The sequence below is a fragment of the Sycon ciliatum genome, chromosome 4 (genome assembly GCF_964019385.1).
Source record: "Sycon ciliatum chromosome 4, ocSycCili1.1, whole genome shotgun sequence".
In the NCBI taxonomy this organism is placed as follows: Eukaryota; Metazoa; Porifera; class Calcarea; order Leucosolenida; family Sycettidae; genus Sycon; species Sycon ciliatum.
Genome location: NC_088646.1, coordinates 8,451,590 through 8,469,212, shown reverse-complemented (window position 1 = coordinate 8,469,212; position 17,623 = coordinate 8,451,590). Strand labels below are relative to the sequence as shown.

Here is a 17,623-nt window from a genome sequence, read left to right as displayed (position 1 = left end):
TCAAAGTCATACGGCATGGAAATCAGCACTGAGGAGAGTAAGCTGCTGGTAACGGGAGCAAGCAAAGGTCTGTCCGCAAGCATAGCCATTGACGGGAAGCAGCTCGAGCAGGTTGACGAGTTTAAATATCTGAGTAGGACGATTACTAATGATCAGCGTTCAATCAAAGAAGTGAGGAGTCGGATCGCAGCAGCCTCGGCTGCTGTTGCACGACTAGTAACAATCTGGAGGGATAGAAACATCAGTATCGGCTCGAAATTACGTCTACTCAATGCTATTGTTTTATCCATATTCCTTTAAGCTTGCCAGTCGTGGACCTTAACTGCTGAAATTGTGAAAAAGAACGAGGCTTTCGAAATGAGAAGCTATCGACACCTTCTCAGGATTCCGTTCACTGATCACCGGACGAATGTGTCTGTTAGAGAGGAAATAAATAGTATTCACAAACAAGTCCCATTTATTGTTTCTGTTCGTAAAAGGAAATTGCAATTTGTGGTCATATTGTTCGTTCCGGCTGTTTGTCATTGACTGTTCTTCAGGGTTGTGTTGCTGGAGGTCGTGGCCGAGGCAGGCCCAGAATGTCATGGCTTGATAATATTATTTCATGGACTGCACTTGACGTGCAGTCCCTGCTCGCTGCTGCACGCGATCGATTTTTATGGTGCTCGCTTGTTCATGCTTGCTCTGTGACACCCGACGGCCTTAGGGCTATGGGCTTGTGATGATGATGATGATCACTTTTGCCGTGATGTGCTTGCCATGCCTACATGATGCCTAATCGCCATTGGGGATATACACCCGGTTTTTTCCCTCACTACTGCGTCCGTTGGCGCGAGGGTTTTTTCCCCGGCTGGCTCTGTCCAGGAAAATTAATCTGACGGTCCCAAGTGGCTCTGCATCATGGCCTATTTCTGCTATCCGCTGGCACACCTATTCTATCTGAGACCCTCTGTTCTCAGTCCTTGCTTCCATACCTCACTCGTTATCCGGTTCACATCTGGCTGCGGCCAACTACACTTCACTTTGTGTGTTGTAGCTATTACTGTCTGTGTCTCTGTGTGTGCCAGTATATGTGGAGCGAGAATAAAGGAGACATAATAGGGCCGCAGAGAAAAAGTCTCTTGTTTCTGGTAACAAGGCCAGAAAAATACCGGTCGGTCGGTCAGCTTTTTTTAATTTTTTTTGCTGATATATTTTATGCATGCCAGATCTGGTATGCACATCTATACAGTACACAGCTAGCCCAGAAGGCCAGATACAAAATGTGTGGCCGATATTACTAGTATTATAAAAGCAGGCATACAAAGCTAGCGTTGTATGCCTGCTTTTATAATACTAGTAATATCGGCCACATATTTTGTATCTGCTATGTATATCTCATGTAGATCTACTACTACATAGTATTTTTCAATCAACAAGACAATAGCCCGATCGATCAGATCGCCAGGAACAGCCAAACTGGTCATACTCAGACGCCGAGCAAAGCAGAGCTCCGAGACGTTGCGCACCAACAGATCGTTCAGCGATCGTCGCCGGCCAGGAACTACAGCTTCCTGTTGCTCCAACGTAAAGAAAAAGAATGGGCGTCCGAATTCCAAATGAAGTCCAAACATTATCACTCTTGTCAGCACCGTTGCAGCTGGGGGAAGTATACACGACTTTAAAGCGAGTGATGCCTTCTCGATCAAGAGTTTCTAACACTCCTCCTCCGTGCAGCTGCTGACGACGGTCCGGCTGCCGTCAACTATAGTGACGGACACTTCAGGCAGAATCGCGGCTAATTAAGTTTCTAAACTAAAACATATCAGCGTCAAAAATGTTACACTTAGCAACTACAACCACCCTGGGACTCGATCGAGTCAACTCGAAACAAAGGACATTTTCGGTGCGGCCTAGGAAGCACGTAATATGTCAGCGTTGGCAAAGTGAAATCCAACATTATGGAAAAAGCACCAAAGCAACCGCTGACGCTACGTAGCCCAACGCCCGTCGGTGCTATTATTCATGATGTCGGATTTCAGCCACTATCATTGCAGTGCATGCACAGTACACGACGTGACCTCGAAATAGTGGGATGATGCTCGCCCTTCTCAAACTCCGAAAATAGTCATCATCAAAAAAAGCTTCAACCTGTGATCCAAGGGCCATAATGAAACACTCAAACTGTCTACATTGATTCTGTCTAGTTGTCTGAGAATCAGCATAGCCAGAGCAGTGGCCATACGCACAGACCTGGAAGCAGTAAGATGCTTGGATTCGATTAGTAATTGCGAGAGCAGAAAAGCTTTTCTTCAGAACTCTTTTAACTCCATTGCAAAGTGATGCGCTACAGCATGAATAACGCATGGCTAAACAAATCCAATAGAATGGTGCGTACCGACAGTTTCAGCATGCGCATGAGAATATCCATGTGGTGCACTAAGTCCAGTGGTGCACTGTAGCCTGAAACAAAAGGAGAACAACAACTATGAACAAAAGAAAGAAAGGACAAAATGTTACGAGTTGTGACCAACTGTCCAGCAAAGTAACCAGGTAATATACAGTCAGCGAGTGCGACAACAAGTCACAAAACTGACGGGGAGTACTGAGACATTCAACGATTCGACACCTGACATTCATTGACTCAATATCCGAGTTCAAATAACTATGAAGAGAGCAAATATAGGACATGCAAGTCATCACTGCATACAGGGCATCATGACTGCACCGGAGTTTGTCAAAGGACAATGGACAAATACAGTCTAACAGAGGCCGACATGCCGCAGCACTGTAACGAATTTCTTTAGCCCAATCCACTTCCAGCTACCAACACACTCTGCAGAATATAAGTCTGACTCGAGCCTGCAATACTGCATAGTGCTGGATGGAGCAGTAATGCTCTATGTGTGTACAGTTACTGTATTAGGTGCATGCTATTGGCACGGTGCCAGTCCTATTCGTCAGGCCTGGGCAACCTAGGGTACAGCTTGCAAAGCTATCAATCTCTAATCCTCTAGAGCTCCGGGTCATGTTCATTCGAAGTCAGCTACATGTACACGTACATGCAAACATACATGTATGCACGCATCTACGCACGCATGTATGCACGCATCTACGCACGCATACACACATATCCACACACACACACACACACACACACAATCACATGTGTGCGCACACGCAAATGCACGCACACACCCTCCCCCTCCCCCCTCCCCCACCACACACACACACACACAAGCATGACCATACTTGAAAAGCTGAACAGGGCTTCCAGACTCGCACATGCCGCCAAGATTAGTTGTTTGTAGCACTTCTGGTAAATCTGAGTCAGCTCTGCATTGGGATTATCAAACTACAGAACACAACACACAAAAAGAAAGATTGAATACCTAAGGTTGTGATTATGACACCATTTCTCTATGGCAAACACACTCGTATCACCACATCAATAGCAATTCTATGTCAGTTCAACAGATCAATTCTAAGATGGAGATGCATTGCTGTGTGCCAAGTGGAATTTTTACCGTGAATGTTTCAATGACATTGAAGCAGCGCCGGACAAAGTCTTTGGTGACTGATGCAGCGGTGCTGATAGTGAGACTCTTGATTAGCTCTGATATAGCAGACACCTACAAAGAAATGAAAGAAGAAAAACACATGATTCCTTGACTAGTGAGAACACAGCCATGAGCAAGCTATAGTGCGCGCACGCACACACACACACACACACACACACACACACTGTTATGTTCTCATGCACACCACTACTACTAGACAACAGGAACTAGTTTGGTGACAAGATAATAGAAACTAATTATTTACATTCTCAAGTGAGGAAGAAGAGCAAGGAGAAGAACACATGAATCCAGAATATGGATGCGTGCATGCGTCCAATAGAGACATGACGTAATCACGTGAAGCAAGGCGTATAACGTAACAATACGCGTTATGCGGGTGATAACAACTTGAAGTACATGCGCAATACATGAGTAGCTAGCATGATACATCACGTCCCTTCTGAGATAGAAATATAACAATTACATTTACATACATGTATCTCACGCCCCTTCTGAGATGACAACAAGGCATCTAATACCAACTAGAAAGGACGGCAAAGCAGATAGAGATAACTGAATACGAAAATAGCTGAGCTCAACAAGAGGCAGAAAGACGCACAGGCAGCTAATCATAAGTTTGGCCACGAGTGTTCGAAATATTCAGCCTAGACGGGGGTTGGCGGCTTCGCTGACTGCGCCGGACTGGCGGGGCAGGCTGAGTGATGGGGGTAGCAGGCATCGGCTGTGCAGGTGCTACGGGCAAGACAACAGGACGAAGAAAGCGACGGTTTCGCCAGTATATTCGGCCACTGGGAAGCTTGACCATGTAGTCGCGGTGGCTCCCAATGGCGACAATGGTACCGCGGGCGTTCCACAACTTGCTGCGGGGATCTTGTAGATCCACAGGGCAACCAAGGTGGAGGGCAGGCAGAGAACGGGCAGACTGGTTGTAGTGCTGACTGGCTGCTTCAGACTGGGCAGAGGCACGACTGTCGATTTCGTCAGCGGTTTCTTGCCACGCTGGGGCAAAACTGGTCCGGTGGGCAAGCACGAATGACGACAGGGGGCGGCCAAACAGGGCCTGCGCTGGGCTCTGACCGGAGCTACGGGGAGTGTTACGCCATTCCAATAAGCCACGACGGAAGGCGTCGACATTAATGTCTCCGTTGGTGGTGGTCTTGTACACGAGCGATTTGATGGCCTTGACAGCCGCCTCCGCATGGCCATTCGATTGTGGGTAATGCGGACTGGATCTGACGTGGCGGACTTGCCAACGCTGACAGAAGGCGGAGAAACGCTGCGCTGTAAACTGCGGACCACCATCAGTCGTCAGGACAGCTGGGACACCGAGATCCGCGAACCAGCCTCGGAACGCACGGACTACGTCAGCGGAGGTGGCGGTGCGTCCTATCTTGGCAACACAGGGCCAGCCGGTCTTGCGGTCCACGTATACCAGGAACTGGTAGCCTTGGCATTCGAACAGATCCGCGCTGGTGCTCTCAAACGGGAGGGCAGGACAACGATCCTCAGTTGCCAGCAGCGGTTCCTTCACTTGGGAAGGTGCGTGGTGACGGCATTCAGCGCAGCTGCGAACGATATTGTCAATGTCGTTGGACAGCTGGGGCCAATACACCACCTGGCGAGCACGAGCCTTGGTACGGTTGAGACCTTGATGAGCAGCATGCAAGTCGTCAAGCACACTACGCCTGAGGGAACGCGGGACCACAATGCGAGGACCTTTCAGTACCAGGTCCTGGTCGACTGTAAGATGATGACGGACTGTCCAATACGGCTGGGCAGCAGGACATAAGTCGCGTTTGTCGTCGGGAAATCCGTTCCGGACGGTGGTGAGGAGTGCCTGATAATCCGAGTCAGCTCGAGCGGCTTCTTGCAATTCGGCAAACCGGAGATTGGCAATCTGGCCTTCGGTGTCTTTCCGAATGCAAGCGCGTATGGCAGGAGTACGAAGGGCTGGGTGTTCACCGAGCTCATCGTCAGGGGTAGGATCATCCACTGGATTGCGGGACAGCGCGTCGGCGAAAGCGTTGTCAGTACCCTTACGCCAAGTGGCATGCAGCTGGTATGGACGAAGCTTCATGACCAGGCGTTGGAGCCGGGGATTCTCAATCTGATCGAGCGAGTACGAGTTGATGATTGGTGTGAGGGGCCGGTGGTCGGTGACAAGCTCAAACAATGTACCGGCGAGGTAGAGAGAACATTTCTTCACCGCCCAGACGACAGCTAGGAGCTCCAGTTCGATGACAGCATACCGGGATTCTGGATCCGACAGAAATCGACTGCCACACTGGAGAATGCGCCACTTGCCATCTTGCAACTGCCACAGAACGTAGCCAAGGCCATGCAAAGCAGATGCATCGGTCTCTAGGCGGAGTGGCTGGTCACGTTGGAAGAATGACAGCGTTGATGGTGACAACAGCTCAGCCTTGGCAGCGTTGACTGCGTCTGTGTGAACTGAGTCCCATACAAACTCGTTGGACGTCTTGAGCAATGGGCGCAACGGGGCGGCGTGCTCAGACAGGTGCGGGGTGAACTCACCACACTGGTTGATAAGACCCATAAACGATCGGAGATCAGTGCGGTTGCTGGGAGCTGGAAACTGGCTGATAGCTTTGACCTTGGCATCATCGACGGTCCAGCCGTCAGCACTGATGCGGTAACCACAGAACTCCACGGCTGGCATGCCGAACACAAACTTCTTGGCGCTCAGAGTAATGCCATTCTCCCGGGCGCAGAGCAGGACATCCCGGACGTGAGATCGGTGGGTGTTCAGGTCATTATCGTAGACGAGGCAGTCATCAACGACCTTCTGGAACTGGGAGATATGAGCGAACGCGGCGTCGGTGCGGCGATTAAACTCGTCTCCGGCAGAGACCAATCCTTGTGGGTTGCGTAGGTACCTGTACCGACCCCAAGGTGTCATGAACGTGGTCAACGGACGGGAGGCCTCGCTCAGAGGAACTTGCCAATAGCCGTGGCGGGCGTCTAGCTTGGTGAAATATCTTGCGTTGCCAACGCTGGATACAGCGTCACGAGGGCTTGGTGCGGGGTGAGCAGGGCGTTCGACTTGGTCGTTGAGCTTTTTGAAATCAACGGTGAGCCTCTTCTCGTTTGTCCCCTTCTTGTCCACGATGACAATTGGGTGACACCACGCACTGGGTTCGGTGACCTCCTCGATGATGGCATCCCGGACCATGTCATCCAGCTGGGACTTCACTTGGTCACGGTACGCATGCGGGATCTGGCGGGCATGATATGCAGCGACAGGCTTAGCATCAGCTCGCACTCTAATTTCCATAGGTCCACCAAGCATTGGCTTCAACACAGAGTCATCAAAGACGTCAGCGAATTCAGCTAGGAGTTCGGCTCTCATCGTCTCTGAGTCGGTGGCTTTGGACACAACCTTGTCCGCAGGTGCATCGGGAACGACCGATGGGACTACCTGTTGGACTGCTGCGATTTGCTTCGGCCAGCCGGACGGCAAGTATCCTAGGGCGTGCAAGGATGAACGGGATAGGAGGGCATCAGTCAAACCATCATAGACATGAATGGTGGACGTGTGCTGGTTTGGTCCACAACTGAGAGTCGCCGAAATCTTGCCAACAGGGGTGAGACTGGCGCCATCTGCGGTACGAACATCGTCGATGTCGTCAAGCAGGTTCTCGACAAATCCGCCTAACTGGTCAAGGTGTTGAGTGCCGATGGCATCAACGTCGCTACCAGTATCCGGGAGCCAACTAAGAGCTACGGGCTCTGGCTCGGTCACAAGCTGGGTGGCAACGGAAACTGTTGCGTCGTCCAACAGAGATGCTCGGTTGAGTCGCAAGTGTGCGATCTTGGACGACTTGTCCGGCTTCTTGGCAGGCCTGCGGCACATTGCCCGGAAGTGACCCGTTCCATTACAGTTAAGGCACACTTTGTTGATCGCGGGACACGGCGATTTCGTGTGCGCTGTGCGTCCGCAGTTATGGCACTTATCACGAGCAGAAGTGTGCTTCGCCTCAACTGGGGGCTGTGAAGCTAACTTCGCGCGCTGATAAGACGACTTCCTGGCAGCATTGACTTGGCCGGCGGTAGGGATGTGGTGGCTGGTCTGTGTGGCTGCCTCTTCTGCACGACACACCTTGACTGTCGCCTCCAATGTCAGGTCGGAGGTGGACAACAGTTTGTGACGGGTGGTGTCGTCCAGGATACCGATCACAATGCGGTCTCGCATCATGTCCGCGTGGACCCGTGCAAGATTAGTTTTGCACGTAGAACAGGCACGTGCCGAACAGGCAGAACAGAGCTCGTGTTCCACAAAATCACACGTGTTAAACAATTCCTTCAGGGAAGTGTGGAACCCGTCAAACAATTCCCCTTTCTGTTGCGTGCGCTTATAAAATTCAATTCGGTCAAGTATCGGGTTTCTTTGTCGGCGAAGAAACTGCTTGACCGCCTCCAAGACGTCGCACGCATCAGGATTGGTCGCGATGACAATGGTGCCCTCCCTGATGAAACGTCTGAGGTCTTCGTCAAGGCACTGACGGATGGCAGATACCCTGGTTTCCCTTGACTGTGCTGTCAGGTGCTGGCACCGAGAAAAGTCTTCCCACAGTTCCTGCCAGGCAGCAAACTCTGACAGGGACGCGGAGGACAGCAGCATGGGTCGCTCCGCCGCGACAGGCTTTGGAGCTGGCGGTGCTGGCGACGAGCGAGGCTGACTCTGTTGAGTAAGACCAGTGATAATTGCATCGAGACGCTTCTCTCGCTCATTGGCTGCCTCCATCTGCTTTTTGAAGAGATCAGCAAGAGCAGCGATATCTGCGCTCGGCACACTTGGTGCAGCTGCATCTGACATTTCAGAAGACGGTCACGACTAGAGAAATAAATAAAATGTAATTGGACCTGCAGGCCTCGTGCGAACACAACCGGGATGCACCACGGGCAACTAGAAAAACACAGGTACGAAACTTCACTGCGCCATGTTATGTTCTCATGCACACCACTACTACTAGACAACAGGAACTAGTTTGGTGACAAGATAATAGAAACTAATTATTTACATTCTCAAGTGAGGAAGAAGAGCAAGGAGAAGAACACATGAATCCAGAATATGGATGCGTGCATGCGTCCAATAGAGACATGACGTAATCACGTGAAGCAAGGCGTATAACGTAACAATACGCGTTATGCGGGTGATAACAACTTGAAGTACATGCGCAATACATGAGTAGCTAGCATGATACATCACACACACACACACACACACACACACACACACACACACACACGTGCGTGCGCACATACACATGCACACACACACACACACACACACACACACACACACACATGTCAGTGATGCTACACTAACTTGACTCTAAAAAAAAAAGAACGTCAGGGAGAAAAACGGATGTAGAAGAACGCAGAATTTTGCAAACGATGGACACGGGAGAAGGGAAAACTAGACGCAACAAATCAAAAAGAAAAGGAAGAATATAATTATTCACCACACATGATTCATGATCCAAGGCAACATGGGCGGTGACACATGACTTAAAAGTAGGATAGAACCGTGCACACTCACCTTGTCCCGGCTACAGAGCCATTTCAAACGGTAAGCATACGCATCCCTGGCATCAAGATTGTGGAAGACGGAAACCAGCTGCAAAAGGCAAGCAGCAGTCACACGCCGGGTTGTCAGACAGTCAAGACTTCCACAAGTGCATGCATGCATGGCTTATTCAGATACACTTCGCTACACATCATACTGTTCCACTGACAACACATTGCGGGTGGGTGTGGGCGGGTGAATACTTTTTTTCTTTTTCTTTCGTGCATGGCATCACACGGCATAACATCTATTGGTGTCTGTCCTGTCAAAGGATACTGTCAAAGCTGAGGATGCACAGTAGCAAATGGGTAGCAGTGGTAGAAAGCAGACAGGCGTTAGCAAACACACACACACACATCCTGGACAGGTTCGACTAGCATAAGAACTCTTAGAGCTAGTGCCATCGTGGGAGACCTGGGAGAAGGCTTCCAGTGATCCACTTACATCACCATGAATGTACTACATCCATAGTAGCATTGCAGGTCCTACTTCTAATGTACTGGCTACCATCACACCGCCTGACCATGCTGCAGAGTACTGGCTAACATCACACAGCCTGACCATACTGAATTGTACTGGCTACCATAATCTTCTTTAAGACAACCTACAACTACTGACAGTTGTATCTCTGTACATGTACACTCCAGCAGGAAATCATACATCAAAACACACCACCTGGACAAGCACAACTTTACAGCCAAACTATGATCAAGTCCGCCATTTCTCCTCATATTTCATCATACCTCCAGGGCATCATCCATGCAAGTGTCTTCTTCACTGTGCACAATGCGACGCAGCATATCCTAACGAGAAGGCACACACATGCACAGCCGCATGTACACCCAACCACAGACATGAAAGCATACAAACTTGGGGTGAAACGAGTATACCAATTCCTCGAGTACCAGCTCAATATTCTTCGAGCAAGCACTTGTTCTGAAAATAGGAATATCGCATCGCCATGATCAATAGCTCATTGGAACAGTCTTGGAAAGGGCTTTCCAGAGGTGTCTCGGTGTGGCGATAGCTCAACAAATGATCGAGCAGCGATAAATTGAACGCGTGATTTCGATCTGAACATTTTTTTAGTTTCTGTCTGGCGATTTTTTACTTTCAAGGCATTCAAGGGGATTTCCCAATGACGTTTCAAAGGCAACATGACGAATGACTACACCCTTGAATCGATTGAATCTCACGAGTTCGGTGCAGTATGAATCATAGTTCTACGTTGAGTATGAGCCCCGAACCGAAGGAAATTGTTGTGCGTGGTCTTCATGCCAAGCTGGAGCATGATAGGGACACTGATGACGAGGCTAGGGGCGCCCTTGGGGTGCTGTATGCTCTGAAAGCACATTGAAGATGACGAGCAGGGAAACAGCTTTCCAGTAAGCCATAAATTGTGAAAATCCGTTGAGAAACAAGAATGTTGTGACATTTTGTTTGCTGCTATCTCCACAATTGTACTGATGCACTGAATCACAGTGCCCAGACGCAGTAAATGCACTGTGACCCTGAAAGGGCTACGTACAAGTAGAGGTGCAGTGTGCAGATATGCCACAACTGTATACAAATCAACAACGTATCCCATGATATTCTAGAAGGATGGAATACTCAAGATCGCTCGAGTGCTTGCTCGGTTTCTACCAGAAAACTCAAGATCGCTCGAGTACTTGCTCGGTTTCTACCCGAATACTCAATACTCAAACAAGAACTAGCAGCGTTACTGTCACGTCCCAGAAACGTGACGACTGCTGCCTGATAGTCCTGTGACAGCAGGATCTACATAGTGAGCAGCTCTGTGCTGAGCTGTCACGCCCTTTTAGTACAACGTGGTTTGGCCAGTGTCTTGTCCCACGTGCTTACCATGTAGGTTGAGCGACACGCGCTTTCCCACGTAGGTGACATGCCTTCTTGGCATGACACGTCATGTGATCCAAGGCCGGAACCTGGTCAGGTAGGTTCTCGCGTTGTACGTTTCCTGGAAGTGCTTCACTTCCTGGAAATGTGACTCCAGGCTTTGTGCAAAACCACGTCACTACGACGTTCTACAGGTTTCCACGATGCCTCGGCGCTTCGTGCAAAGAGCCAAGACTAATAATAATGACATTGTACTTGTATAACAAGAGCTAAGTGCAAGACAGGAGACGTGTGCAAGAACCAAAACCGTCACCGCAGTGACCGCACGAGAGGTCAGAGTATCAAGCAAGCAAGACCAAGAATGCAGCAGAACTTACCATAAGAAGCCGCTGAACTATGGCACGTTGGGTGAGCGGGCTCCCCAACGTGACCCTCATATACTCACATTGTACTCTGACGTGGGTGAGCGGGCTCCCCACGTCCCAATTTGGTCTTTCTTCTCTCGATGTCTTTCTTTCTCTTTCTTCTCGAATGATCACCGTACGTATATTCTGCATTTCTGCTGACTGGCTGCGCACATTCCGGTTTTACTTGTTCTGCTATTTCCTGGAATTACCTCGCAATGATCACGCCATATATCTCTGAAGCACCCTATAAAAGAAGCTCTCATTCTCTCTTTTACTTCAGTTTTCAGTTCTAGTCTAGTCTAGTCTAGTCTAGCAGTCGAGACTCGGTCTCAGCTCTCTGTCTTCGTACTTTGAGCTCGGATTTGAAACTACTCACAACGTAAAACTAACAGTCTTTATCTGTTGATCGTGTGGGGTTGAACTTGGACCAAGCCAGCTATATTGGTTGGCCCCTGGGTTGTGTTGGGCTTGTCGTGAGGCCACACGTCTATATTCAGTCGCCGCTCGTAGTGATTTCGGGGTCCGGTCACTGTGAGCCGGGGACGCGACATTTGGTGCTGTGACCAGGATGGTCTAAGTTCTCCTCACTCTGCAACTGCAACGACGCGATGTCCACAGCAGTCTTTCGTGAACAACCTTGTCTCTGATGGCAGGTTCTTGGTGATAGACGTGGCAGAGCAGCAGCAGTGTTGGACGCTCCAACTTGGTACGAAGAAAGCTTCGAGTGCGTTTCTCTTTCGGATCCAGCACTGGCTTTCGTTCCGTACCTCGTGTTCCTGTAGCGCTGCAGTGCGAGTTCGTAGTGCACGACGAGCTTGCTTTGCTGCGGACTACATGGCGGACACCAAGGTGCGAAATGTATTGCCAGTTGCACGATCGATCGAGGAGTTGTTTGCATTCATGCAGTTCTCAAGTAGATCTATGAGTGCAGTGCGCGTTTGTTCAGCTTCAGATATGGAAGGGTTCGTGAACCCGTGTACCATGTGAGCCGTAAACAGGGCTTGGGTCCTCTTTACGGAGCGTTGTGAAAGTAGTCACTACGACTGGATCACGGAGTAGTGCAGTGTAGTTCTCAAGTTTCGACAAGAAAACGCCACTTTTCAGACATGGTGTTTGTTGAGACCGCTTGAAGCTTGACGAGTCGTCTCTTCAACGATGAGGCCTTACTGACGTTTGCACTCAGTTTGTTCTCAGTCGCGCAATGGCGAGTGCTGTTTGAAGACCCGGTTGTTTCATGGCTGAAACGATGGGAGGATGCAGACCACGTCGCTAGTTGTGGACGAATTCAAATCTCGTTCTGCGTGTCGACGCACCAGACGAAGATTTGTGACGCCCAGCGTTGGTGCTGGCGGAAGCAGTTTTATCTGCGAATGCTCTTGACGATCATGTCGCGAGGATGGCGAGTTCTGACCTTGTTGTCGATCTTCATTCTCCAGACGTTCTGTTTGTGAAAAAAAAAGTTTGTGGAGAGGATGGCCGGACAGTACATGACCTACTAGTCTGTGCTGGAGTGTGTACTCGTTACTCGACGCGGTCCTTGTGCTTGGTGAAAGTTGACCAGTTTCCTGCAGAAGGAACTGTGTCCTGTGAAAGTGTGATGTTGATGGGTGCCTTTGTATCCTCAACAAATGACTGAACTGTGCACCGGTTCGGGTTGTGTACTGCTCAGAGGAGTCAGTTGGTCTCTATGGATGAGGCGCCCGGATCGGTCAGTTGTAGCCAATTTCGGTTGGTGGTGATGAGCTTGCGTAGTGAGCAACGCGTTACGGAGAAGGGGACGGTGGTGACCATACAGGCCAGGATGGGATTCCTGGGGCCGAAGAAGTATGGTCTGCGCTTCATATAGGACGAGGTCCTAGAACTGAAGTGGAAAGGCTGTGGTGGGAGAGGATGATTTGGATCTGGATCCCTCGGGCACAGTGTTGGCTGACCAGGGGACGCCCTGTGTCGAGGAGCCTGGTAGGCGAGACTCATCTGGGGATGATGAGTTGTTGCGAGTGAGGTCCCAATTTGCTCGTTATCGGATGGATTTTACTACGAGCTCTTTACCGATCTTGTGTCACAACTGTGTAGCACCATCGGATTGAGTGAATGCTTTATGTGCCTGGCACCTGGCGGGGAATTTGTATTTCCTCGTGAGCAGTCAGTGTTATTGTTCAGTCGTATGAGCCCGGTTCAAGTGAGCCTGATACAAGTGATATGCTGTATTCGGCTGATGACAATGGTGTTCGCACCAAAACCTGTGGTGGATTGGACTTGCATCCTGCATCTCCAGTTGACTTACCTATTGTATCCGTCGCGGAGCCAGGGGCATGACACGTCCGGAACTGGCAACGTCGCGGTATCTCACCGACTACCATATCGGTTGAGGATAATCACGGGGACGTGATTCTTCAACGGCGGGGGAAATGTCACGTCCCAGAAACGTGACGACTGCTGCCTGATAGTCCTGTGACAGCAGGATCTACATAGTGAGCAGCTCTGTGCTGAGCTGTCACGCCCTTTTAGTACAACGTGGTTTGGCCAGTGTCTTGTCCCACGTGCTTACCATGTAGGTTGAGCGACACGCGCTTTCCCACGTAGGTGACATGCCTTCTTGGCATGACACGTCATGTGATCCAAGGCCGGAACCTGGTCAGGTAGGTTCTCGCGTTGTACGTTTCCTGGAAGTGCTTCACTTCCTGGAAATGTGACTCCAGGCTTTGTGCAAAACCACGTCACTACGACGTTCTACAGGTTTCCACGATGCCTCGGCGCTTCGTGCAAAGAGCCAAGACTAATAATAATGACATTGTACTTGTATAACAAGAGCTAAGTGCAAGACAGGAGACGTGTGCAAGAACCAAAACCGTCACCGCAGTGACCGCACGAGAGGTCAGAGTATCAAGCAAGCAAGACCAAGAATGCAGCAGAACTTACCATAAGAAGCCGCTGAACTATGGCACGTTGGGTGAGCGGGCTCCCCAACGTGACCCTCATATACTCACATTGTACTCTGACGTGGGTGAGCGGGCTCCCCACGTCCCAATTTGGTCTTTCTTCTCTCGATGTCTTTCTTTCTCTTTCTTCTCGAATGATCACCGTACGTATATTCTGCATTTCTGCTGACTGGCTGCGCACATTCCGGTTTTACTTGTTCTGCTATTTCCTGGAATTACCTCGCAATGATCACGCCATATATCTCTGAAGCACCCTATAAAAGAAGCTCTCATTCTCTCTTTTACTTCAGTTTTCAGTTCTAGTCTAGTCTAGTCTAGTCTAGTCTAGTCTAGTCTAGCAGTCGAGACTCGGTCTCAGCTCTCTGTCTTCGTACTTTGAGCTCGGATTTGAAACTACTCACAACGTAAAACTAACAGTCTTTGTCTGTTGATCGTGTGGGGTTGAACTTGGACCAAGCCAGCTATATTGGTTGGCCCCTGGGTTGTGTTGGGCTTGTCGTGAGGCCACACGTCTATATTCAGTCGCCGCTCGTAGTGACTTCGGGGTCCGGTCACTGTGAGCCGGGGATGCGACACTACTTTAACCCGTAATACAAACCATTTCATTGATTTGAACAGGCAAAGTCCTGATACCTCAATGATACATTACTCATAAATCACAAAATAGGTACTGGGTAGAACAAACGAACCAGAACACGTTAATAGTCTATGTCACCCAAATCAAGTCAAGTTGTGCAGCAATACCTCAACAAACAGGGTCGTAGATATACTGTTGAGAGAGAGAGAGAGAGAGAGAGAGAGAGAGAGAGAGAGAGAGAGAGAGAGAGAGAGAGAGAGAGAGAGAGAGAGAGAGAGAGAGAGAGAGAGAGAGAGAGAGAGAGAGAGAGAGAGAGAGAGAGAGAGAGAGAGAGAGAGAGAGAGAGAGAGAGAGAGAGAGAGAGAGAGAGAGAGAGAGAGAGACACACACACACACACACACACACACAAAGTAACACAGCCACTGGGCACAGAAAATGCATATACCTTGGCCAAGGCCGATTGCTTCAGATTCACATTGCTGATGCCATAGCGATGTAACATGCTGCAGAGCTGTGCTGTCCGTACTTGCTGGAGCAATTCACGATGACTGAATGCCATACAAACAACCATACAAAGGCAAGGGAAATGCAAGACACAAACACATGGTTGAACTTCAATTCAATTAAACTGAGCAGAGTGCAAGTAGATAATACACTTTACAGGTGAATCCTTATTTCAGCGACCAGCCACGGGACCAGCCTATCGCGTCCTTTGAAAGTAGGTGGTCTTTGAAACCAAGTCGACCGTCGCACATTACACACATCGGGTGCCAAGGAATACAGGTCATACAGACCAGGTGGTCTCTGAAAGCAGGTCAGCCCTGGCACATTTGGTACCACAGGATACTGGCCTGACAGACTAGGTAGTCTCATGACCAGGTTATACCGGTACACTGTGCACATGCAAATCTTGCCGACCTCCTTTATCATTGAAGATTCAGTGGTAGTGTCTCTTTCCAAAGTGTCAGTGTGTGACTGTGTGTGTGTGTGTCAAACAAGCTGGTTCAGTTTCAGTCGAGAGCCTGTCCCTGCAATGGAAGGGTTTGACTATCCAGGAAGAAAACGTGATGGTGATCGAATACCGGTAATGTGATGATCGTCTTTTGAATGTAGAAAGGAAAAAGGACATATGGATACGAGTTAAGAGTAACTCTCCATCACTGTAACTGGAAACTATATACAGTCAGAAAGTGCAATAACTAGGCACAAAACTGACAGAGTACTGAGACATTCGACGATGTGTTGAAGCTAGGTGTCAGGACGTCGAATGTCTCAGTACTCTGTCAGTTTTGTGCCTAGTTATTGCACTTTCTGACTGTATATAGTATCCAGTTACAGTGATGGAGAGTTACTCTTAAGGTGGCTCACACCCTCTGCGCGCGCATCGTTTGAAAAGTGTAGATTTTCAGTAAATTTTTCGGTAGCGATGATTTTTGTGCGATCAATCGTTGTAGGAAAACGTCTTCTCGCTCAGTTTCTGCAATTCTGGCGACCCAGCTAGAACCTGCTGCTAGTGTCCCTCTTCACTCGTTCTTTCTATGAAAGGGGAAGGCAGCACTCGCACGGAAGATTTTCCAAGAATGCAATGTCGACTGATGCTCGTACCATAAGAAGGGAGAAATCAAAGTCCGCTCTTGAATCATGCCTGAGTATTAGAAAATTTTCTGAACACGCTTGTGTAGATTTCCTGCCAGTGCCACTGACATCTCGCGACCTTCAAATATTTTACTTGCTCGATCATCTCCCGCACTGACTGGCAAATTCGTCAGGTAGCTGTGGATGGATCGATTCAGGGAGATCGAAGGTAAATACATCGAAGCACTTCAAACACGTTTCAAGACGCACTTCAAATTTTGTAATTGTGTCTTGAAAATTGTTTAGAACAATTCGTACTTCAATACGCTGTTGAATTGTATCCTCTGCTTGGGAGTCTCGATTGTTTTATTGCTGCATGGCTTTCCTCAACACCGTTCACTGTACATGTATCGCGGAACGCAGATTGGATGGCATTGGAGGTGAATTTGATAATTTGTGACTGTGTCATCAACCAAGTGAGGACATCAAATATCAACAGGGACGCTCCGAAAATCACAAACGCTGCGAAATAGATATGGAATGGTCTTACACACTGGAGGGTATTCCACATTCATTGTGTCATATCTTTAGACTGTCCGAAAGTTTGCCGTGCAACTTTCACAGACTAATCCGATAATTGGCATGTGGCCCTACTGGCACACACTCATGCGTATGCCATTGAGTTTATCTATATGTGCACGCACATGTGTGTATACATATACAATTTTATTATACACTTAGACACAAAGGATCTCCAAGTTTCTCAGTGTTGCTACTCTGAGTTTCGTGCAAAAGCACTCTTCAGGCAACTATTGTTCTATTGTTCTATACAATTTTATTACGTATACAAAATTAGGCAATCTACATGTACATCTATTTGTGTGTGCACTCACTCCTATGACATAGAACGACAGTGCAGGCTATGAAGTCGCATGAATGTGTCACCCGGGTGTGTACATGCATGCGCGCTCGCGCGGGCGTTTTGTGTGCGCGCCTGGCATGGCATAACGCCGTTCAATGTGAGTAGTGTTGAACCGTGGTAATTTGCCCCCACCCCCGCTTTTTCTGCTGGCGTTGGATATGCAACTAATGACAAAAACTCGGTTGTTGAAAACGA

General features: G+C 49.0%; 1 protein-coding gene across 2 annotated transcripts in view; it reads right to left on the bottom strand.

Moving 5' to 3' along the window:
• Positions 1-17,623, bottom strand: part of LOC135814280 (kinetochore-associated protein 1-like) — a 135,962-nt gene that overhangs the window by 90,565 nt on the left and 27,774 nt on the right. For both annotated transcript variants that reach the window (XM_065327379.1, XM_065327380.1), the window contains exons 26-31: positions 15,377-15,479; positions 9,894-9,953; positions 9,124-9,201; positions 3,507-3,611; positions 3,232-3,334; positions 2,378-2,442 (exon numbers count right to left, since the gene is read on the bottom strand). In XM_065327379.1, the coding sequence (XP_065183451.1) occupies positions 2,378-2,442; positions 3,232-3,334; positions 3,507-3,611; positions 9,124-9,201; positions 9,894-9,953; positions 15,377-15,479 (514 nt within the window). The remainder of the gene's footprint in view (positions 1-2,377; positions 2,443-3,231; positions 3,335-3,506; positions 3,612-9,123; positions 9,202-9,893; positions 9,954-15,376; positions 15,480-17,623) is intronic.